Here is a 24,753-nt window from a genome sequence, read left to right as displayed (position 1 = left end):
GCCTATTCTCTAAGACTTCTTCTTCTTCTTCCTCTCTTTTTCTGGTTTTCCTCTTCTCTATTCTCCAACAAACATGGTATCAGAGCCATAGGTGCTCTTGACTACCTTCATTTTGAAGTCATTAGCGTTCATAGACATACCTGCAACACTTGGAGACTTGTCGCTGCAAGTTGAGAGGTTCTTAGGGCTCAATTCCAGGGGTGGCAGCACCTGAAGCTGCAACCTTTTGTTATTTGAAGAATTGATGGAGTAAGAAGCATCCAAAGCTTCATTTTTGGCTTCATTTCTGATGGAAGAGAGGCTGCACCTACCATCGTGGCTTGGTAAGAACCCTTTACTGCAACTTTTCTGCTTGTTAGAGAAGAAATTCTGAAGGAGGTGAGTGATGAAGTCAATTTTGTTTGTTGAAAGCATTGACCATTCTGCTTAGAACATGATATTGATTAGATTTTTTATGGAATATCGATAAATTGAACACTGGAGTATTGATCGATTGAATCCTATTTTTCTGCTCGCGATGACCTCTGTCCTGCATGACCTACGTGAGGATTGATTCAGGTTTTAGCCTATTTTGTTGGGTTTTGGTTCCATTCAATTAATTTGAGGTTGCATCCTGGTCTGAATTTCTGGTTCAGGTTTAATTTGATTCCTGGTTCTAATTTTTGGTGCAGTTCTGGTCCTTTAAATTGCATGGTTTAAATTCTGGGTTCAATTTCTGGTTCTAATTGTTAAGGATAGACTTTATTGGGTTTGCTTCTGACCTATTTCTGAGTTGAAATCTTTGTGATGAGAGAAGTTAAGATTAGAAATAAAAATACAATGATGGGGGTGTTATCCTATTCCTCCTACTCTAGAGCTCTGAAGTGTTTTTTTTTTTTTTTTTTTTTTTTTTGTCTACTCTTGCACTCAAAAAGGATATTGGTGTTATTCATTTGACTTAAAGAAGTCTGTTGTTTCTGCTGTGTTTCATTCTTTGAGTCCACAACTTATTCTACTAATGTTTTTGTCTCCGTCCTTGATGATGATGTCCCAGTCACCAATATTCAGACTACTAGCCACCAGATATTGTTTGTCCACGAATTCCAACTGATCAAACAGATGGCTCAATAGTTTACCAATGACATCACCAACCAGATGCTGCCCCTCCTGCTCCCACACCTCCTCCACCAAAGCCATCTTCTTCCCCAGGTCCGATGGTAAGTCCTCCCCCTCCCTTATCTAACCTTGATGTTCCAATTGCCCTTCACAAAGGCACTCAAAGTTGTGTTCAATATCCAGGCTATAGTTTTGTTTCTTATACTAATGTATCCTCCCCTTCCACACTTGTTTGTCTACCATTGAAAATTATCCTCTCCCTAAGTCTGTCATAGAGGCCTTGCCTACTCTAGGATGGACAGCTGCAATGATGGAAGAATTTTCCACATAACATGACAATTATACTTGGCACTTGGTGCCTTTGCCTCTTGGGAAGAAAGCCATAGGGTACTGGTGGGTGCTTGCTATAAAAGTTAACCATAATGGGAGTCTGCTCATTTAAAAGATAGACTTGTAGCGAAAGGATATGCCCAGGTGTATGGTGTGGATTACTTGGAAGACCTTTTCTCCGGTTTCTAAGATGACATGAGTTCGGATCTTAATCTCTTTTGCTGCCATGTGTCGATGGCCTCTCTTTCAGCTTGATGTTAAGAATGCTTTCCTAAAGGGTGATCTCCACAAAGAAGTTTATATGGATCAACCTCCAGGGTTTGTTGCTTAGGGGGAGTGCCGGAGTGGTATGGTGTGTTGTCTTAAGAAGTCTTTGTATAGGTTGAAGCAATCAGCTTGGGCATGATTTGGTCGATTCACTTCGGTGGCGTTAAACTTTCGATTGTCTCATTGTAACAATGACCATTTAGTATTTTACTGTCACTCCAGAATGGAAGGTCTATTTCTCATCATCTATGTTGATGACATTATTATCACTGGAGATGATTCCATAGGGATTGATAAATTGAATTCATATCTACAAAAACAATTTCAAACTAAGGACTTGGGAAGATTGAAATATTTTTTGAGTATAGAAGTTGCTCAATCTCAGAAAGGGTTTTTCTTGTCACAACGGAAGTATGTGCTTGATTTGTTGACAGAGACTGGGTGCTTGGATCTAAGCCTCTAGATACTCTCATAGATTCGAATATGAAGTTTATGCCTGAAGATGGAGATGTTCTTGGTGACCCACAAGAGTATCGAAGGCTGGTTGGAAAGTTGAATTACCTTACTATGGTTCGACCTAATATTGCTTTTACGGTCAGTGTTGTGAATCAATTTCTGTCTGCCCCTAGGACATCATATTAGGACACGGTTCTCAGAATATTGAGGTATCTTAAGAAGGCTCCTGGTCATGGACTACTATACAGGGATAATGGTCATAGAAGAGATGAGGGGTTTTCAGGAGCAGATTGGGCTAGATTACTAGTTCATGGGAGGTCAACCATAGGCTACTGCATTCTAATTGGTGGTAATCTTATATCTTGGAAGAGTAAAAAACATACTATTGTGGCTAGTTCAAGAGCAAAGTCTGAGTATAGAGCTATGGCAGAGTCACTTGTGAATTGATATGGATCAAACACAGGTTGAGAGAGCTAGGCTTAGATAGTGATTCCTAAAGGACTGTATGGTATGATAATCAGGTTGCTATCCACATTGTTACTAATCCAGTGGTTCATGAACATACAAAACATCTTGTAGTTGACTGTCACTTTGTTCATGAAAAGCTACAACAAGGATTAATCTCTCTAAAACATTTTCCCACAAGAGAACAGTTGGTGGATTTACTCACAAAGTCCTTTGGGGCTGCCGGGGTTGACTATATTTGTAACAGGCTGAGCATGTTTAATCTCTATGCTCCAGCTTGAGGGGAGTGTTCAACAGGTAGAATAGGACGATCTTAGGATCCTAGTTTCCTTTTTAGTTATTTCATATTCTAGTCGTAATCAATGGGCTGCAGATCCTATTGAGTTTCCTACATAAACAAAGCATTGGCTGTAGGAGGAATACAGAATGCGTAAGCCTCCTAGCCTATTCTCTAAAATTTCTTTTTCTTCCTATTGTTTTCAGGTTTTCCTCTTCTCTATTCTCCAACAAACACATGCTATTACTTAATTCTAGTATAGAGAGTATTAGTATCTAAGGTTAGTTTAGTTATTTTATTCTGTTTTTGTAGAAAATTTTCTTTAAGTAACTGATGGAATTCTTGAATCTTGATTTTCTTGGCCTTGTATTAAGTGAAGCACTACGATGGGAAAAAGAAATGGCAATAGATGTGAGAAGTAGACAAATATTAGAAGACTCAAAGTTTGCTGCAGAAAAGCTACAGGAATATTCCAACATATTTTCTCCAGTATTGGGCCTATTGTCTGACTCAAGCTTATTGAGGCACGCATTAAGTGATATCAAAAGTGGCTAGCTGACTGTTCAGAACCTCTTCGTCTTACTACCCAAATGATTTCAGCCATTAATTTGAAAGACAACTTGATAGAGACATCACACCTCCATCCATCACTCACTACTACCAAAGACGGAGGCAACCACCTCGGATCCTTTCAGCTTGGTTCAGTGAGGCATATGAGGAGACTTACTAGAAGGATCATCTGGACCCTTACAACCATGGTCCCCTGCACACCTTTTTTTTTTTTTTTTTTTTTTTTTTTGTTACAGTAGTATTGCCTACAATTTATTTCTTGGGCAGCACTCTCCAGTTTTCTTGACGACCAAGATATCTATCACTTCACCAACCAATGTTGCAGTTTTTTTTAGTGATGAATGTGCTATCAAAGTGAAGAATTGATCCCATCCCTAACTAATTTCATTGGCTGGATGACCACAAACATTACCTTCTATTTATGGAACCTACTTTCTAATTCCTTTCCATCAACTATCTTCCACTCTACCCATCGGAATTACACCCAATTTTCTAACCAGTTGTCACCTCCAAGTTTCCCAATAGATGGCTGGTTAGGCCTGAAGATTTCTAGTTTTTTATTTGAGAAACACTATCAGATCTTTCGATTGCACCACCAGATGCTGCCAAAGCTTTCAGTAGTGCCTTATCTATAGTCTATCATCATTCACTTAAAATTCGAGTAACTACAACAGTCTGATTTTGCTAGATACATAACCTCCTAATTTCTGTAACTTGTTTCTAATTTGATTGAATGCCTGAGAGTTTATACTGATTTTATCAGAACTTGGACTTCATACTTGGACAGTTAACTTTGTTTACAGTTTTACATTACTGGGGTTCTAAAGTAGTATTAAGTATCATAAATCCTCCACTTGGTGGAAATTTTGGGGCGCATCCATGATGCGGAACTGTTGTTATTTTGGAATTAGGTCTGTTTTTTTAGTCCTAAACATCAGATGTAACTAAGCTTTGTCCAGCCAAACCAGCCACAAAACCGAGATATGGCCGAAACCTGGTGCTTTTGCCAGGAAATTTGAGTGGCCAGTTTTGGCCCTATTTTGGTGGGTATTTTACCTGGGATTTTGCATAAACCCTATTTGAAGCATAAGTAACACAGTGAAAGAGGTATTATGCATATAGAATCAAAGAAAAGCACTCATTCATACCCTACTAATTGAGAGACACGCTGTCCATTTTGATTACTATTTGGTTGTAAATTATAACAAAAGGAAAACGTATACCAAGATACTTCCAAAGCGTAGAAATTTCTGGCCTTTTAAAACTTTCTTTTACAATTATTATATTATTTGTTCATGTCATTGTTAACTAAATTTAATTGAAGAACATAAACATCATTACCATAAACCACACCAATAATTATATACATACTTCTAACAATATTCCACTATTTGGAGGAACAAAACAGAAAATAACTGACATTTTTTTTTATCAATTTTTAAATAATTATAGCATTTCTTTAATAATTTTTAAATAATTTAAATAAACAATTCACAATAGAAAAATAAATTAAACATCATCCCAGAATAAATCAAGCGATTGTGTCTCACATATATTAGATTAATGCCATCTATCATGTATAGATACTATTTTTCAAAATAAATTATATGGAAATTAATTTTTAAAACCAGGAAATTAAAAAAAAAAATACTAACACTCCTCAGAAAAAAAAAAAGAAATTTAACAACATAAATTCATAGATCATGCTCCTAAACTAAACATACATTGATCTGAAAAGAAACATACATGTTTTAATGCATCAACCATCCAAATTTTGGGATGTATTCATACTTAACTTTAAGGTGTGTTTAATCCCTAATAATCCAGCAATGCAGGTGTTTATTGACAAGGAGTGTAGGGATTTGAGGGGAAATAAGGATTTGACGCCAAAAAATGGATCTTAGCTTGAAATGGTCCAAATCTACCAGGCAAAACCCAGATATCAGCAGATCTTATCAGAACTGGGTATGCAAGTATCTTAAGATGGACCGAGTCAAAACATGCGCAGGTCCATCTCGGTCAATTCGGTACTTTTTCCTGTTGGTCCATCTTGTCTCGGTAAGTTAGCAAACCAAAATCTTGCCAAAATCTCAAGGAGATTTGAACCATGGATGTACCAAGTTTTTCTAAAAGCCTTATTATTGTAAACAGTACCTCCTGTTGGTGTCAAGTTGACATTGTTTAGACCTAGACATCAAGAGATTCAAATCGTTTTTAATTTTTGGCAGCAAGTTGCAATATCCATTTAATCCTCTACGAGGAGTAATCTAAGTTTGGATTATTATAATTTCAAGGTCTTCTGACCGGCTGATTTTGGTGTTATGGATATTTGGGTTTTGTTGCTACCAGCTGGACATACTGTTGTGTTACCTTCACTTTTGGATTATTTTATTGCTGTAGCCCTTGTTTGGCATACTATACTGTTCCCTGGTCCATCTCAAGAGGTCCTACAAGTATGGGATCTTGTTGAAACACTACCTCATATTACTGGATTTCCTGGGATGCTCATCCTTTTTTATCTTAATTATTGGAGATCATTTTATGTCCGTGCATCCCCTATATGTGAAGGAAAGATTGAAGATTTATTGTCTATCTGCACAAGACTTCTATGTGAAAATGACATTCTACAGCAACCATAACCACCTGCTTGGTCCGTAATAACCTATAATATCTATTTGGCGCCAAACCCTAAGGTTGGGGCCCCAAGGTCCACCCAATCAAGCTGTCCAAACCCTATACAAGGGTATTTTGGGCAACTTAGCTTAGGCCCTATTTTACTTGCTGGAATCAGTCCTAGAGTCATATTTGAGTTCTATTCTTTAAATTGAGTTGTGTTTGAGCTGGTTTTAAGAGTTGTCTTTTAATTAGAGTTGTTTTGAGTCAGCCCTTGGTTATCTTAAATTCTAGCAAATGGACATTAGAATTTTAATTAAAATAGAATTTAAGGCATGTGCTTAAGGAGTTTGAGATAAAGTTTATTTCCAGCATGCGCCTTTAGTTGTTTAGATTCCAAATCAAGAGTCCATAATAAGTGGTGGGATCCTTGTCTCTTGAGGAATCCCACTTAGTCCTAGAGTCTTTTAAAGGCTACAAATAGCCTAGTTTTCTTCGTAATTCTTTAAGCCTGATTATTGAATAAATTGATTGAGTTTGAGGATCATGGTTTCCTAGTTGAGGGGGTCATGGTTGAGTAAGACATCTGTTTAAGGTTCAGCAACTATTTCCAGCATCTTCAAGCATTCAAGGTCTTCTTCCTCAAGCTACAGCAAGCACAAGTACAGAAGTTTCCCACCCCAACCCCTGCCTCCTTCCTGTCACACAAGCCCTTCCCCACCCTCCTTTACCTTGCACAGCCCAAGAAGAACCCCCACACCCTCATTACGTCCTCTCTCTCTCCCTTCCCAACCCTCCTTTGCCTTGTACAGCCCAAGAAGAACCCCCCACACCCCCGCTGCATCCTCTCTCTCCCCCCCCCCCTCCCCCTTCATTCCCAGCAAGCCCCGGCCCCTGCCTCACCCTCCCCGACACCCGCAAGGTGCCCCCTGTCCCTACCCTGCCCTGCACAACATCTCCCACCCCTTGCCCCTGCTGCCATGCCTGTGCAGCAGCAACCCAAGCCCCCTAGAACACCCCAAGTCCCTCCCCTACCCTCACATGACTCTGTGAGACCCCTCCCCCCACCATGCCCCTGTCCTATGACCCTTCCCATTTCCCTCCCCAACTCTTTCGGGCTCTCTCTCTCTCTCTCTCTCTCTCTCTCTCTCTCTCTCTCTCTCTCTCTCTTGCGGCAGAAAATGAAAACAGAAAACAGTAATTAAAAAGAAGAAGAAGAAGAAGAAGAAGAAGAAGAAGTAGAAAGAAGAAAAAAAGAAGGAAGAAAGAAAGAGGAAGAAAGGAAAGAAAAAAGAAGAAAAGAAGAAAGAAAGAAAAGGAAAGAACAAGAAAGATTATTTTCTCTTTCAAGATTCAACCCATATCCTTTTGATAAGCATCAAACTTAAATCGCTTCCATCCTATCTAGTTTGTTAATCCATACATAGATCTTCATCTTTGTTAAGAATATTATCCATTCAGACCATTCCCCAATCTTCATATTTGTTAAAAACATTATCCATTCCCCATTACCTTGTTACATCCCTTACCCTACTACCTAGTAAAGGATCCCATCTTGAATTTTAATAAAACCCAAATTTTTCCCTTTATCTCCAAAAGCCTTCTTCCCACATAATTTTGGATTGACCCATATCCATCATTTCCACAATCCAAATATTAAGCCTACAACAACAACTACATACTTGGTCCATAGGAACCCATACTGCATTTTACTTACCCACTTGGTTCGTAATAACCTATGCCACCTATTTGGTACACAACTTACATTTGATTTGTCAACTTTGTTTGAGGCTCTATTTCTACCTTTGGTCTAGCAGAATTACTACCTATTACTTGCCTTCTTGCAAAGAACTTATGTGCAGACAACGGAGCTGCACTTTTCTCTACTTGAGCAGACAACAGAGTCGCATCTTTATATACTTGTGTAGGCATTAATGCTACATTTTATCTTCTCTTGTGGAGAATCCTGCCCACAATCTATCTCCTATGATGTAGCCATTGGACATGCTACACTTTTGAGACAATTGCTACTTACTGCTACTGGAATTATTTGGATAATGCCTTTGATATTATTGTGCTGCTATGCTCGTGGATGTGGTTCATGTTCACTACCACCTACGTTCTCATTGTTAGATGGTTCAGTCGACTAAGATTATTTACTGAAGAAGTTGTTGATTATGTCCTGGGTGAAGTTCTCTCAATGTTCATCAGCGCCTACTATTGCTACTTGTGCTCAAGATTGCAGAAGTTTTTGATATATGTTCTTCTTATTCCAAGCTAGAGCCTTTAATTTGTACATTCCAGAATGAGGGGGAGTTTTAAGATCTTCATGACTTACCACTTTAGTGGTAACCACACTATGTCAGTGCACCCTAGATTGGATTAACATCTGATTTTATCCTATCAAATTTTATTATATTTCCTTAGCTTCTATTTATTAGATTAGGAGATTACAATCTATTTTCTCCTATGTTTCTATTTTTTTTGTTTGCTACACAAGCAATCCTTGTAGGCTCAATATTCTCTAATATTAGCTACCAATTAATTGTATTTCTTTCCATATAGTTTGTAATCTGGTTTAGGAAACTTTTCCTGCAACCAGTCTCATTAATAAAGCATATCATGAGCGAAAGGATCGCATCTCACACAACTCCCCTTCTCCTTCATTCTCTTAATTCTCTTCTCCATCTCTTACTCTCCTCTCATCTTCTTCTTCAATTTATCTCTGGGTTATTTGTTTACTATTTTGCTACAAAATCAACCCATGTAAAAACGGATAAGTTCTATGAATCGTATATACACCAAAGGTCACGTGAAAAATTGTATACAGAAAAGTAATTTGCCGAGAACTACTAATTAAGAAGGCTACCGCTCTCCCCAGCCAGTAGGAAGGGACTATTGAATCCATCCTAAAAGAGAGAAGGAGTATCAAAAAATAAAACCAGGGCAATACCTCCATACTCAAAAAATTATGGAAGAGAATGATTCGAGGTGACCAGCTAAGTACTTCAGGCTTGACCTGCATCAACAAATATAAAATAAAATGAAGTGGGAACATAACATACAAGCCTCAATGAAAACTGATGGAATTACATAGAAACCCGAATGAGAAAAAGCGAACAAATAGAGAACTTAGTATTTTCTAACAAACTGAGAATAAACTTTTGAAAGATAATAGATCCAAACAAGCAGGGTTTTAAGTATTGAAGCATACAGATCAACATGTGTATTGACTATTCACACAATGCAGAATGCATACGGTCTGATATGGGACCAATATGGTCTAACCGTCTAACATAGTATGGTATGGATCAATACAAGTAGGACACACTAGATATACCTCCTTCAAACATGTACGGTACAAACAATGAGCGACATATGAAATCAAGACGAATCAGATGCCAAGGAACCTTTTTTCCTCTTCGTCTAGAGTTGTAAGGAACCATCTAACATTCAAAATAAAAAATAATAATAATTAAAATAAATAAATAAAAACCAATCCACAACATTTCAGCAAGCTGGATATTTACAGTGCTCATATCACAGGTCAAAACAAAATTTAAGCAAAAAATACATAAAGTTTCTCCAAATAATGTTCTCTAGAGTACCTTCGGAATATTATGGTCCTTTAGAATTTGGGCTTCACTATGGGTTTTCTACACAACCCCCCCCCCTTCCCCTTCAAACTGAAGCCCTTTTACATGCATGCCTTCCGAAAGTCGTAACTTACTATGAAATGACCCTAACAGCAGTTGCTGTTATGGGTATAATTGAAATCATAGTTTTGCCCTTACCTTGTTATGGGCCACAGAAGTTGAGAGACAAAAGGGGATGATAAAAAACTGAAGGACGAAGAACGAATTTTCTTCTGTTCTCCTATCTTTTTCTATGGTCGGTTTTCTCTCAGCAATGAGATGGTAGATAAAACTCAAACAGAAGATGGTAAATAATGAAAAACACCTCCTCAATTTTACTCTCCCTGAGCGCTTCATTTACACGTGAGAGATATTGATGATGGTGGTGCAACTCATATTCTTCCAACTGATCTCCCTTTAACGAGGACATCAGTCGACAGTTTCAAGTCTACCAGTGACGCCGGCATAGAAATCATCCCATGACAGCATCTATGTGACAACGACTTTGGAGGCTATCAGATTGCTAGAGATTGCCCATAAGAAGCAATTTTCTATTTTTTTTCCTTGATTCCTAGTGGGTTGCGTATAGTTTGCTATCGATTTTTATTTAGTTTGAATGATATGTTTTGAGTCCTTGTGGCTGGGCATGGACTGTTGTTGATCCAATTTTGGATTATCTTGGGTTTAAGTCAATCATGGGTATATTAGCCCACGGGTTAATTTTTAATTATATTTTGTGGTTTCCAACTTTGCCCTAAATATTAGAGATGGATAAATAGTTATTTAGGTTTTTCTTGGGAATTCAGTGGCAGGGTTGGGATGGATTAATTTTTTTATTTTTTATTTAAAGCCTTGTACAATGACTTTTGGGATGAATGAATTGCTGAATGAAAAACTTCTCATTTTTTCTCTCTCCTGGCTTCTTCCTCTTTTTATTTTCTTCTCACTATAAGTCTCTTCTTCCCTTCTTCTCCCTTCCTTGCATGAAAAAAGTGCCCAACCCTTTCTTTTTTTATTTGGCAGCCTTCTTGTTGCCTTTCTTTCCTATTCCTTGCCTCTTTTCAAAAGACTTCCCATTTATTTCTCATCAATAATTTTAATAGTTCCTTGGTTTCCCCACCAAAGTTCTCTTCCTCTTCCCTTTTTCAGTTTCTTTTGTTCCCTTGTTACCCGCAGTGTTTCTTTCTCTTTCTTTCTTTTTTTTTTTTCCCTTTTTTCTTTTTTCCTCCAGTTCCTTAGTTTTCCGTTTTACCCATAAATATTTTGTGTTCCTTTCGTCTTTTCTAACCATTGTTTTCCAACCCCATCAGAGCTAACAGGTAAACTTATTTCCTTGAGTCTTTTGTTAGTTATTTCTTATCCCTATATTCCTTTCTTTTTGCAATAGGTTCATTAAAATAAATTTCTGAGCCTTCATTGCATTGTCATTCGCTGAATTTCTTGTTAGAATTCTGATCTTGACAAGGACAGCAGTTGTTCTTTTTCAGGATTCTTGATAATCTTGCACTTGAATTAGGGTTACAATGCCATGATCCCTACCCCATGTTTCCCTATTGGATTCTTGATTAATTATGTTCATTAATTAGGACTGAAGTTGCTCTTTACTTTGCTTTGATTATTTTATTTGCATGTTTAATCAGATTAGGACTGCTGCAAATTCCCTTTTATTTAGTTACCTACCCTGAACAGTTGTCCAGCCTAAAAGTCTAGCAACAGCCTTCTAGGTCCCCTAGGTTCCCCCTGCATCACCCTCGGATTCCATATCTCCTCTCCCTTCGTCTAACTTCAGTTCCCAAGTGTTATTTCACGGTCTGTACCAAACACCTCAGTAGGTTACCCAAGCTCCTATTGACTACTTTATTTGTCAATCTGTCTAGGGATGAAATGCAATAGAGAAGTTTAGCTTTCTACTTGTCCTCATCCATAGGGTCTTCCAAAGTAGCTCATGAATTTAACATCTCTCTCCGATACAACGGTGCTAGGCAGGACATGGATCCACACTATCTCCTTGAAGAAGATCTTAGCTATGTGATAGGCATCATAAGCCCAGTTGAGGTGATGAAATGGCCATTTTTGTGATCCCATCTGCTAAAACCACGATAGAGTCTAGCTACTCACTGGTGGATGGTAAGCCCAAGACGAAATCCATGCTGTGGTTTATCCATAGCTGGTGTGGTACTGGTAAAGGGGACGACATGCCATCATATGGATTTTACCGTTCGGCTAATGTAGAGAGCTTGGTGGGATCTATGAGATTGATGAGCATAGATGATTCCAGAGACTCCACCTCCAAAGGATCCGGATGGCATAGGCCTACAAATTCCTCATATGATACTGCTGTGGAGAGTATTGGTTCTACTGGGTGGACTTATGGAGCTTATGGTATGGACCTTAGGATTTTGCTTCAGAGCAGTGCCTATGTGGCACTGCTTGGAGCAGCACACGGCCAGGATTTGAGGTTGAGTGTTCGATTAAATTACAACCGTAGATTTAAGGCATGTGCAGAAAATGGAATTTTAAGTGGAAGCACTGCCGGTTTTTTAGCTTCAACTCGAACCGCGATCAGTTCGTTTCGAACCATGCAAACCAAGCTGCTCGGAAATCCTTCTTCTTTCGATTAATATTCCCAATCATGAGGAGGAAGGTGAAGGGGAATGACACAATTAATCATTTTTACAAAGGACTCACAGTTTAACTCAACAAAACCACTGAGAAGCCACCGTGTTGAGTTGCTAGTAGTCCATCCAATGCTGCCATAGCATCTCCTGGAAGGGCCGAATGGAATGAAGAAGGCAATGAGATAGCCAACATTGGAGAACCTGCATGATCCCTTATCACATATCCCATTCATTGGGATTTTATTTTCAATCTTACATTGTTCGATTTCTGAAAGATCTCTCTTTCTTCCTCCAGTTACAAATCATGCTTTTCTGGGTCTTTCTTCAAGAAAATGGCAGAAAAACTTTTATTTTTGGTTATACTTTATCGACTCTTAAATGGGTTTGTTCGATTTTTTGCCTATAAAATTTACAGTAAAGGGACGAATCAAAAGTAGCAAAACATCATTTTCAGAGCTTTCTACCATTTAAGATGGAGAGAAACCTTCTCCAAGACACATCTTTATCCACAATACAAAGAAATATACTTTCAGCAATCGTTTTCCCTTCTTCAAAAATGTTTGCTTAGATGGGAAAAAAGTTTCCGTAAGTAAGAGATCGCCAAAAAGCAGGAAACCATAGCGCTTGAATTGACACCATGAAGGATCATTCCACAACTAAAAGCCTAAATTTCACGTAACTGAAAGGCTAAATTTCTTTATGTTTCAAGTTTATCAAAGTTCTAACAAGTCTTATCGAAAATCAATGTTCACCTACCCATAATTTTCAGAGCCCACATTTGGAAATGGATGTTTAGAAACAGAGGTGGTTCTCGGTAGAACATGAATCAGAACCACCGCTCCTACCCCAATCTTCACATTACCCAAAATTGTAGAGGAGGAGAGTTTGTTACCCAAATGGAAAGAGAGATAACGGCCAAGAGAAGCGTGAGAGAGGATTGAGGAGTAGAGATAGTTGGCAAGTGTCAGTTCCAATTCGGCATCTCTGCATGCTGTTGCTTTGATTTGGGTCCAAACCCAGGCTTCATCTTCGCTTGCGCCGGTAGTTGAAAGCGGCAGTGGTGTTGCTGCGGATGATGTCACCGGCACCGCAGACGAGTGGTTGATTGATTCTTCTGAATGCATCGATGTCGCGCTCGTCATAGAGTTTTTAACACAAGTGGTGGTAGAGTCGGCAGCAGAGGATTAGAAAGGAGAGAAGAAGAGGGTATGAAAAGAGGATTTCAGAGCAGCTTGGTTTGCACGGTTCGAATTGGAGCTAAAAACCAGCAGTGCTCCCACTTAAAGTTCCATTTTCTGCACATGCCTTAAATCTACGGTTGTAATTTAATGGAGCACTCAACCTCAAATCCTCGCCGTGAGCTGCTCCGTGGCACTGCTCTGAAGCAAAATCCATGGACCTTATGGTGTCCCTACTAGCTATCAAACTCAGGGTCAGCCACTAGTGGAGCCTTATGATGCCCCTCCCACTGTCACCTATCGGAGTCAGCCACTGAAACCTAATTGTCTGTATGGAGCTTATGGTGTCCCTGCCCCTGCCGATGACCAAGTTGTTTCTTCATGTGTTGAGTATATCTTCCACACTATACCACAGCCACCACCAGCCTTTCCATATGTAGTTGAGACAGTTCCTTGTCCAGAGATTCACAATTTTCCACCATTAGGACCAAGTAAATAGGTAAAAGGTAGTATTGATTACTGCAAACCTAGTAGGTAGTTGTTGTAAAATACCCTCTTAGGATAGAAGATTAGAAATTTTGAGTAGATGCAATAAGTCCAATCTCCCATCCCTCCAAGTTTCAACCCATTCTGATATCTACATACCCTAGATTCCCATCCCAAGGAATTTATCCCATATCTCCCAAGAGATAGGCTATGTATACATGATATCCTAAACATCATTTAATGACATGCTTTTTAACCACAACGCCCCATGATAACCCTTTTCCTTCTCAAACCAAACCTATCAACCTCGTATGAGTTGGTTCCCTTAAAGATTGTGAAAGAAGTAGCCCTCGTTCTTTGAGACTGATCACCATAGAGGCATTCTAGTCCTTTTGTCTTTTTTATTAAAAATAAGGACCTTGGTGATCGCATTAATACTCGAGCATTATTACCTAATTCTTCTGTCAACAGTTTCACATTCTTTATTCTTTCCTAATGCTTAAATCACTTTTTTCTTTCTTTTCCTTTGTTCCTTCTTATGCATCACTAGATTAGATTAAAAGCAACTAAAATACTTGTGTCAAGCTGTATATATATCTACATATTAAAGTGTTTATGCTTCAAAACTGTATTTAATATATATCATATGTGTATCCATATATTTATGGGCCATTTCTATTTGGATATTTAACGCATCTAGCATATTTCTAATAGGAAACCTCGTAAAATCACTCCTCTAATATAATATCAATACCAATAAATAAATGCTCCATAAAAGTTTACAACAAAAAAGTAAAATGAGATCAATGTTCACGAGAATTGTACAAATGCATCCCCTTAGATCATTTGAAACTATTTATACGAGAAGACAGAGAAAACACTCACAACTTAAAGTAGAAAACTTGCTACCAACATTGAAAGTAGACAAATACTCAAATTAGGACAACTTAAACATATCTTCAACAACATCATACTTGAGGAAACAATTCTGAAGTTGTAAGAAAACATTATGACTACAAATAACCAAGCATAACTAGGATAGTTCTTAAATAAACAACGATGTTCATGGGGAGAAATATCAATAACATGCTTAGATGATACAAATTACTCTCTGAGCATATTGAAAGACTATACTGAAGATAACAATAGAAACAAAATCAACCAAGCTTTTAAGCATCATAAAAATTATGGGGTACACCAAGATCTTGAACATACCATACCAAGACGTAAGACTACTGCATCTTTGTCATCAACCCAATGAGGACTGCCTGAAAAATCACAGAACTGGACAGAATTAGAATAGTATGCAGCTTTTAACTCCAATGACCAACACAGTGTCCATATGATATCCTTTTAGTGCTCTTCAGAAAACCCCTTTGAAAGATTACAATATACAAAAACATGCAAAAACTACAGAGATTTCATGGAACTCTATTTTTTATCTCAAGCACAGTCATTAAAAAAAAATTGTGTTAGACTTCCAGTGCATGAGGCACCAGCCACAGCAGGGATTGGGACTTGTGCACGGCCTTACCTCCACTTCACAGAGAGGCTGTGTTCATGTTTCAAATGCACAACTCAATGGTTGGAACAGTGCAACTCAAAAGCTTCACCATCAGCAGCACACAATCATACCATACTACTATGTAAAAAACACGAACTCCAAAGAAATAGCTGCATTTTCATTTCCTTAAAAACTCCTTCAATTATTTAATTTGTGTACATTAACAAGTAATAACAAATGCCTAAATTTGTAATTTTGTTTCATAATATAATAATAATTTATATCAATTGCAATCCCCATGTTCTTAAAGAGTTCATAAGTAATTGAAAACTACTAACTTCCTTCTCCTTTAATTTTTATTTTCAAGTTATAGTATATATCAATCAATCACCATCATTTGAGTTCCAAATTTTAAGATGACCTTTACTTGGTAAAACCAAAATTTAAGATAATTTATAGCAATACAATATATTTTCTCTTAATTCTAAATCAAAAGTTGAATATATCCTAATTATTTTTGGTAATCCCTATGTTGAACTAAATCAATGAAAGGAAGAGTTTTAGATCCTATACCTTAGTGATTCTCTGCAATGGATCTACACACTGGAGGTGCCTCTTTGCGTTCCCCTTCCCTTCTTTCAGCTTGTGAACTCTATAGGTTATTTCCACGCTTCCAAATCGACGAACCAAAATGATGGAGGTTCAGGATTAGCTTGGAGAATTCATATAGCATGGGAGAGTATTCTAGATCATGGGTTTTTGTTTGGTTTTCCATCCCTCTATTTATAATATTTTCCCTCAACCCTAATTCCTTAATTAGGGTTTTCCTTAGACTCATCTTAGGGAGGGAATATTAGAGTCCTCATTAGACTCAATTAAATAGAGGAGTAGTCATCTTAGACTACATAACCATCTTGCCGCCACCTATAGCGCAAATTGTAGTGGGACCCACCCACTATTATTAACATCTCCCACTCGCCAAAAGGTGGCAGAGTTCTCCAAATGCTCTCATCAACTCTAATCCTTTAAATGCGGAAATGGAACGTGCGACCTAAGAGATGTATCTAGGGTAGGAGTGCTATATCAAGTCTCCATTTAACCAACATAGCACATCACTCGAAAATTATCTCATTATACCCTAAACAATTCGATTATACCCAGTTCCACATTCTCGCTCCCTTATAGTGAGCAATGTGAACTATCCTCATATGATGTACTCATGACTTTGTCCAATGACAAGTCGCCCGGACAATGAGTCACATCATTGATGGGTATAGAATGAAAAGTTTTCCTATAACCTTCATGTCATTTGGAGTATCCCCAACTGCTTTCCCAGTCTTGCCCTGTGAGACCGCATCATCCATGATCCTAAGGAACAAGCTAAAGTAGCATCATTGGGTGTCCTCTTCTTGGCATATTCTAAAGTAAAGGGTACAAGTAGGATCAACAAAATGTGATCATGATGGCTCACACAGTGACAAAGCAGGGATCCATTCAATCACTCTCATCATTGGTCAACTTCAGCACATGCAACAAACATGCATGCTATGGCGTACCTCCCACTGATATGGGCATGTCACAAAAGAAAAAATACGCCATACGAATCTTGGTTCAGTCGCTACTTAAAGCGCCTAACCTGATTCTTCTACAATCAATCACACATTCACCAATTATAAAAGATTCACATTCGGCTACAATCCAGGCAATATAGAAATGTGATGATTCTATGTACAACAATCGAGGTCTCATCTTAGTTCCAACTAAGGCACCTGACATTGGTTTGAAAGCCCCCTAAAGCCTTACAAACCCTTAGGCTCATCTTGCTCGCTATCTACAAGCGCCAAGGTGAATTACCGTGTGAGTGGGTCAATTCCATGCCTGGTGACATCTTTATAAAATATGTTAACTCACTGCATCACATCATCTGCATGTGAGAATAGGCTAAGACTTCTCAAAAGTCTTCTAAGCCAAACTACCTTTTGAACAACAGCTGAGCATACAACATACTCAGCCTCCATCAGGACAAAGCAATGCAAGTTTGCTTTTTGCTACTCCAAGTAACAGCTCCACCGCAAGGATAAAAACATAACCTGAGGTAGACGTTCGCTCGTCCTGATCACTGCCCCTCACGCATCACCTGTAACTTCTCAACCTCAAATCTGAACAACTATATGTGAGCATGAGATTTGTCGTCCCACGAAGGTAACGGAAAATCCTTTTCACAACCTGCCAATGGGTAAGTCCTGGGTTACTCTGGTAACGACTGACCATCCCTACAGCATAGCAGATATTTGGGCGCGTGCATATCATCGCGTACATCAGACTACCAACCGCAGAAGCATAGGGTACTCTTGACATTTGATTTTTCTCTTCTTCATTCTTAGGGCATTTATCTAGGCTCAATTTGCACGTTTTGTCCATTGGTGTGTCAATGGGCTTAGAATTTTGCATGTGGAATCGTTCAAGGACTTTCTCTAAGTAAGATGCCTAACACAAAGTTGGCTTCGCCCATGTCCTTCATCTCAAATGTGAAGGATAGCCACTCTTTAGTGGCGACAATCATGTCAATGTCATTCCCTGCTAAAAGGATATCATCGACATATAATGAGAGAGAACTAAGAATCTTTTCTTTGACCTTTTATATACACACAATGATCTTCTTCAATCACATCAAAGCCATTAGAAGTTACGGCATGATGAAATCTAAAATACCATTGTCTGGACGTTTGTATGAGGCCATATATGGAACATTTAAGGTGGCAAACTTTGCGCTCATGTCCCTTGGACTCAAAACCCACTGGTTGATCCATATAGTTCTCTTCGTCCAGTTCTCCATTGAGAAATGTCGTTTTAACGTCCATTTGAAAGAGTTCAAGATCTAGTCTTGCCACAATGGACAAAATAAAACGAATGGATGCTATCCTCACCATAGGGGAGAAGTCTTATCATAGTCCACACCCTCTCTTTGGGTGTAGCCTTTCGCCACAAGTCGTGCCTTATATTTGTCAATTGATCCATCGGCCTTACGCTTAACCTTAAGAACATATTTGTTCCCAATAGTTTTGCAATTAGGTGGAGGATCAACTAACTCCCAGACTTGGTTCTTTTCCATATAACTCAACTCATCTTCTATAGCAGCCAACCATTTGTCCTTAGCATGTGATGATAGCACTTCCTTTAGGGATGCAGGCTCCTCCTCATCAGCTAAGGCACACAAAAGGGCATCCCCTTCAATCTCGAATCGACGACGAGGAATATGTCCTCTTGTGCTTCTACGTGCATTGAGATCACAATCGTTTATGGGTGTTGTGTCCCCACTAGGTACACTCCCACTAGGTTCACAGTCTGCATTCGTGCTCCCACTTGGTGCACTATGACCAATATCTTCTCTGGCGACTAAAGGATGTGTTCTTTCCCCACCCTCACCAAGAGGATTTGGTATGCTGTGAGCCTATAATCCTCCTCTATCTCATAGAGGTCAAGATCTCTATGCGCATCAGATAAACTAGGGTACTCTACTTCTAGAAACTCGACATCTCGTGACTCAATCTCAGTCATACCTCTACTAGGGTGTTCACCGTACATAACGTATCCCTTGGAGCTATTAGGATACCTCACAAAGATGCATTTCTTAGCTCTAGGACCTAACTTCCCGTACTTAGGGAAGAGGTGTGAACATACCCAGCCCAACCCCATGGTCGTCAATGTCCTAGAGCAGGCTTTGTACCTTTCCATAGCCCATAGGGTGTAGATGGTATTGACTGAGATGGTACTCTATTCAGGATATAGGCTGTAGTCTGAAGTGCATCTCCCCAAAAACTAATAGGGAGGTGCTTGCGCCATCCTGGAACTAACCATGTCCAATAGAGTTCTATTCCTTCTTTCTGCTACACCATTTTGTTGCGGAGTATTAGGAATAGTTAATTATCTTACAATTCCTTTTTCTTCACACAATTTTTTTAATTGTTCAGATAAATATTCACGTCCACAGTCAGTTCGCAGAATTTTTAAATTCCTGCCTAATTGATTCTTAACCTCTGTCACAAAGCATTTGAAACAATCTAATACTTCATGACGGTGAGCGATCAAATAAACGTAACCATATTGCAAATGATCATCTATGAAAGTGAGAAAATAGGAGGCTCCATGTCTTGCCTTAACATTCATGGGTCCACAAATGTCAGAGTGTACTAACTCTAATGGCTAAGTTGATCTCGGTGCCTTTCCAAAAGGCTTCCGATGAGCCTTTCCATCCAGATAAGGTTCACATATGGGCAGGTCTACTTTAGCGAGTGAGCCTAAAAGGCCGACTCTAGCTAACAGTGACATCTTGTCCTTCCCAATGTGACCTAATCTAAAATTTCATTTAACAGATTCTATATTACTGTCAACAAATAAAGAAGAAGAATTAAAGATAACCGGAATCAAAAAAAAACAAAAAATCCATTGTCAAGAATGCAGTGGCCCCATATGGCCCCTTCAAATAACAAATCCAAAGCACTATTGGAAAAATTGAAAGAATATCCCAAACTTGAAAGTGCTGAAACCGAAACTAAATTATGCATTATGTCTGGTGCATAGAGTACATCATGGAGGATCAACGTGCGGCCCATTCGTAAGCTAAGTTGGACTGATCCAATACCTTGAACATCAATGTTGGCGTTGTTTCCCATGTAAATTCTATGCACTCCCAATGACACTTTGCGATAATTTATGAAACGCCTCTTTCCCAATGTGACGTTCCCGGTTGCTCCTGTATCAACAATCCAATCTGATTATGTTAAGGCAACCAAAACATGTGTACTCATAAAGGTACGAGGAAAAGATAAAGATGGTACCTTCTTTGACTCAGTACAATCACGAGCAAAGTGTCCCTTCTTTTGGCAGTTATAGCACGTTATTTTGGACATGTCTTTCTTACCCCCACGCTTTCCACGTTTCTGTTTGACCATTCCCTCCCTAGGTGCCAAGTTCCTGATTCCCTCTTTTAAGTCCTTTACGTTTGGGCCATTAACCCTTACGTGTACTTGCCTGAGCAACAATAGCAGTTGTGCGGGTCGCCTCTAGGCGCTCCACTTCCATCTCAATGTGTTGAGCTAGATCAGCATACGTCTTGATGCTCTCAAGATGAGCAAGTACTTGTTTCATTGGTGCCCAGGAATCAAGTAAGGTGCTAATCAAGACCTGGACCTCTTGCTCATCAGAAAGGTCATGTCCAACATCTTTTAATTTGCGAACCATTTCCTTGACAGTTCTGATGTACTCAGTCATTTATGCTTGGGGTCCATTCGGTACATCTCAAACTTGAGGATCATACCTCGCAGTCTAGTTGTGGATGTACCACCAAAAGCACGCTTCAGTTCGTCCCACATGGACTTAGTTGTAGGGAAAACCTCATATTCCCCTTGTAGGTCATCTTGCATGGCACTTAACATGAAAAACCGCGCACTTCGGTCTTTCTTAACCCAAGCATCATATAAATCCTTATCTTTATGAGACTGGGTAGTCTCTTTTCCCAAGGGAGGATTGGTCGGTACAGTAATTTCCGTGGTAAGATGCTCCATGTTATCTTGGTCATTAAGGTAGTACTGGACTTTCCGTTGCCACTTCTCAAAGTTCTCATGACCGAGAAGTTTCTCACCCATGAGAAGGTCAGCAATCACATTTTTAGAGGCCATTTAGACTACTTCCAGAATGCAAAAAAAAAAAAAAAAACATATTTAGTATATGTTTTTTTTTCAAAACTCATTGGAATTTTTCCAAATTAATTATCCTTAATCCTTAATGGGCATCTCCTATCACATAATTGCGCCATACATACGGGTGCGCATGGGTCCCGCCAGAGGAACCCAAAGTTTGGTACTTCTAATGACACATCGAGTCAGTACAAGATTTATGCGCAGTGTGGTGGCAACTCTAATACATGGCTTCGAAAAAATAATTAAAATTACATCATTCTAATTACATCTCAAAGAATCCAACTACAACACTACTAGGGTATACCACACTTTGCATCACTCTTAAATACTAACTCTAGCGTACACACATAAAATGTGTCATTATGGTAACACCAAACAGGATCTCTTCCATAAATAAATAAAACAAATTTTATGGTCTATTGTGGAAGAGATTGATTCTGCATCCACCAAATGGAGCGAATCAAAGGTCTAAACCGCCATAAGAATGTTTTATTTCTAATACATTTTTGCTTAATCATCATAGCAAAGAAAGTTAAAACAATATAACTAACATGGCAGTAAAGCTAATGATCACAAAAATTGCACAAAAACAAAATTTTATGCAAAACATTGAAATATACAATCATAAATAACTCCAGGCTAATAACTTTTTAATTCAAAAACAAAACATAGTACTAGTAGAACTCCAATGGTTTGAGTTTGTGGTTAATAACCACAAAGTCGGGGTTCAAACCTCATTCCAAGGAATAGTTTATGCTTTTTTAAAACTGAATTAAAAACCAACCTTAAAAGGGAATCTTTCTCTAATAAAAAACAGAAAGAAAACATCACAAGAGTCCTCCCACGATCTCCACACTCTCTCTCTCTCTCTTCTCACATAAAGAGAACGAAAAAGAAACGTCAAGATTCCCCCACGTGAAAAATCATTTATAAAATATAAAAAACTGCCAAAAAAAAGGCCTAGAAAATGTGAACATCGGTCCAAAATTCTTTTTTTTTTTTTTTTTTAATGCCGAACAACGTAGGAAGGCGTCCTTTTCCTTTTTTTTTTAAATAAAAAAATATAGTTCACCGAAAGTTCACGTGAAGCACAGCGGTCAACAAGAACTCCCTTTTTCTTTTTTTAATCAATAATAAAAAAATAAAAAAATAAAAAAATACCCTTCTACACAAAGAAAAGAAAAGAAAACTACTCATCCAATTTCATACCACAGATTGGGTAGAGGTCCAACAATTGGTTAAGGATTGAATCTGACACTCATTAATGTCAATGGCTCCTATCAACCAACACCCATAAAACTAGCCGTTGCCAGCGACCCTAACCCCAACCTGGCTCTGATACCAATGTTAAACTAAATCAATTAAAGGAAGAGTTTTAGATCATTTACCTTAGTGATTTTCTGCAATGGATCTAGACACTGAAGGTGCCACTTTGCGTTCCCTTTCCCTTCTTTCAGCTTGTGAACTCTATAGGTTATTTCCACGCTTCCAAATTGGTGAACCACAATGATGGAGGTTCAAGATTAGCTTGGAGAATTCGTATAGCATGGGAGAGTATTCTAAATCATGTGTTTTTGTTTTGTTTTTCATCCCACTATTTATAATGTTTTCCCTCAACCCTAATTCCTTAATTAGGGTTTTCCTTAGACTCATCTTAGGGAGGGAATATTAGAGTCCTCATTAAACTCAATTAAATAGAGGAGTAGTCATCTTAGATTACATAACCATCTTGCCGCCACCTATGGCACAAATTGTAGTGGGACCCACCCACTATTATTAACATCCCTAAATGTTTATAGATATGTTTTTTTTGTATTTCCTCCTATTAAATTTAATTAATTAGTTAACTCTCTTATCCACCACAATTCTAGGAGGTAAGATAATGAACTTGCATACTTCTATAGAAAGTAACAAAAGAAAATCTATTTTTTCTTATTTTGAGGTTCAAACTTTAATATATGTTAGTTAATTTTAGTTATCCCCAAATTTTTCTGATATATTTTTTTAATTTTTTTATCATGCTTATCATTCTCTCTCCCATACCTCAATTATAAGAGTTAGGCTAACACACTTGCACACTATTATAGAAAAAAAAACAAATATCCAGTTTTTCAACCAAAAACAGAAAAGCCAAAAAAAAAAACACCAAAGAACCGTTTAAATAGATTCCTACTATCTTATTAACCTAATAGTACAATAATAATTCTAATATAACTTTTCTCAATAGTAATTGCATAACTATAACTTTATTTTTCAAATAACTCTAATATAATAACTTTGTTTTTCATATAATTCTAATATAATAACAATAATACTTCAAAATTGTAATTCATAAACCATAATAGAAGGAAATATGTCTACTTCTGCATCTGCATCTGCACATGCAACTTTACTAGTTGCAGGAAAATACATACAACTGACGCAAATCAGCTATTAAAGAAACGTTCCATTCAGAACCTGAATCATGCATTATTCTGAAGGAAACCTAGTGCCTTGACAAAACAGATGCAGTTATGAATTCAATCAATATCTACACATTTCGAAAATTAATGCTACAAGCCCAGAAGATTGAAGAAGACAGGATGCAGTAGAATTATCAGAGCTGGTGTGGCTTGAATTCTCTAAGAACCCAGACCTAGGTGATACCAAACCCAAACAGGCTTTTGGTATAATACTGGTTGGTACATATTTTTATGTTTCTTAGGGTCATTTTGGAAATTCCATGCTCCATGTTTCCTTTTTCAGTTCATTTCCCAGTCTGAAAGTAGTATCTACTTTACAGTGAGTTTTTTTTTTTTTTTCCTTATTTACATGCATCTAATCTTTACTGCCTGGGTAGACTGGAATGAATTGAAAAAAACAGTTTGTAAGTAGTTCTACATTAGTAGCAGACCAACTAGGAGACGATATCCAAGATCTACGATGGACTGATAAGCTTGGGTAAGAAAAATAGGTCATGGAACCCACTTTGAGGGCTAAGATTTGGTTATGTTTACAGTTTGATGGTTAGGTTTTTTTAAATAGATGACAAGGAAGCTAAAGATGAAGGTTTTAAGGTTAAGGCAAGTAATTTGAATATTGAATTTCAAGTTTTCAGCAAACTAGTGTTAAGTTTACGGGTTTTGAAAAAAAGAAAGCTTTGGTTGAAACTAGAGTTCAAGGTTTGACTTTGGGGAAGCAACTTGGGCCAAGAGATGTGCAGCTTGTATTTGACACAAATTTGAGAGAATTTGGATGGCTTTTCCAGGCTGGGTGAAAACTATGGTTTCAATTGAGGTTTGAGCTGAGGGAATCATGGTTTTAATGGAGAGAATGAGCAGCAAGATGCAATGAAGTAAAAGATATCATTCCCTTAAATAATCTAATTTTCTAAAACTCTAGCAGAACCAAACTCAAAAGTATTCACCCATATTTCTAAGATCCAGCGATTGGCAAACTTTAAAGTGTATTTGCTTTAAAGTGTAAGTCAGGGAAGGAAAACAAGATAGCAAATGCCTATTGTAAAAAAATTCTGACATTGTTCTCCACACAGTCCTTTGTGTGAAGTCAATATAAGGTGG

At 38.1% G+C, this 24,753-nt stretch overlaps 1 protein-coding gene across 2 annotated transcripts in view; it reads right to left on the bottom strand.

Moving 5' to 3' along the window:
* LOC149022142 (prolyl 4-hydroxylase 1-like) overlaps positions 1 to 24,753 on the bottom strand; it is an 85,515-nt gene that overhangs the window by 32,606 nt on the left and 28,156 nt on the right. For both annotated transcript variants that reach the window (XM_089150313.1, XM_089150312.1), the window contains 2 exons: positions 15,206 to 15,258; positions 9,027 to 9,092 (listed from right to left, as the gene is read on the bottom strand). In XM_089150313.1, the coding sequence (XP_089006439.1) occupies positions 9,027 to 9,092; positions 15,206 to 15,258 (119 nt within the window). The remainder of the gene's footprint in view (positions 1 to 9,026; positions 9,093 to 15,205; positions 15,259 to 24,753) is intronic.

This window comes from Hakea prostrata, chromosome 3, assembly GCF_041222555.1.
Source record: "Hakea prostrata isolate BN-2017 chromosome 3, UWA_Hpros_2, whole genome shotgun sequence".
Classification (NCBI taxonomy): Eukaryota; Viridiplantae; Streptophyta; class Magnoliopsida; order Proteales; family Proteaceae; genus Hakea; species Hakea prostrata.
Note: the sequence above shows the minus strand (reverse complement) of the source record. Positions and strands in the feature narration are given on the sequence as shown.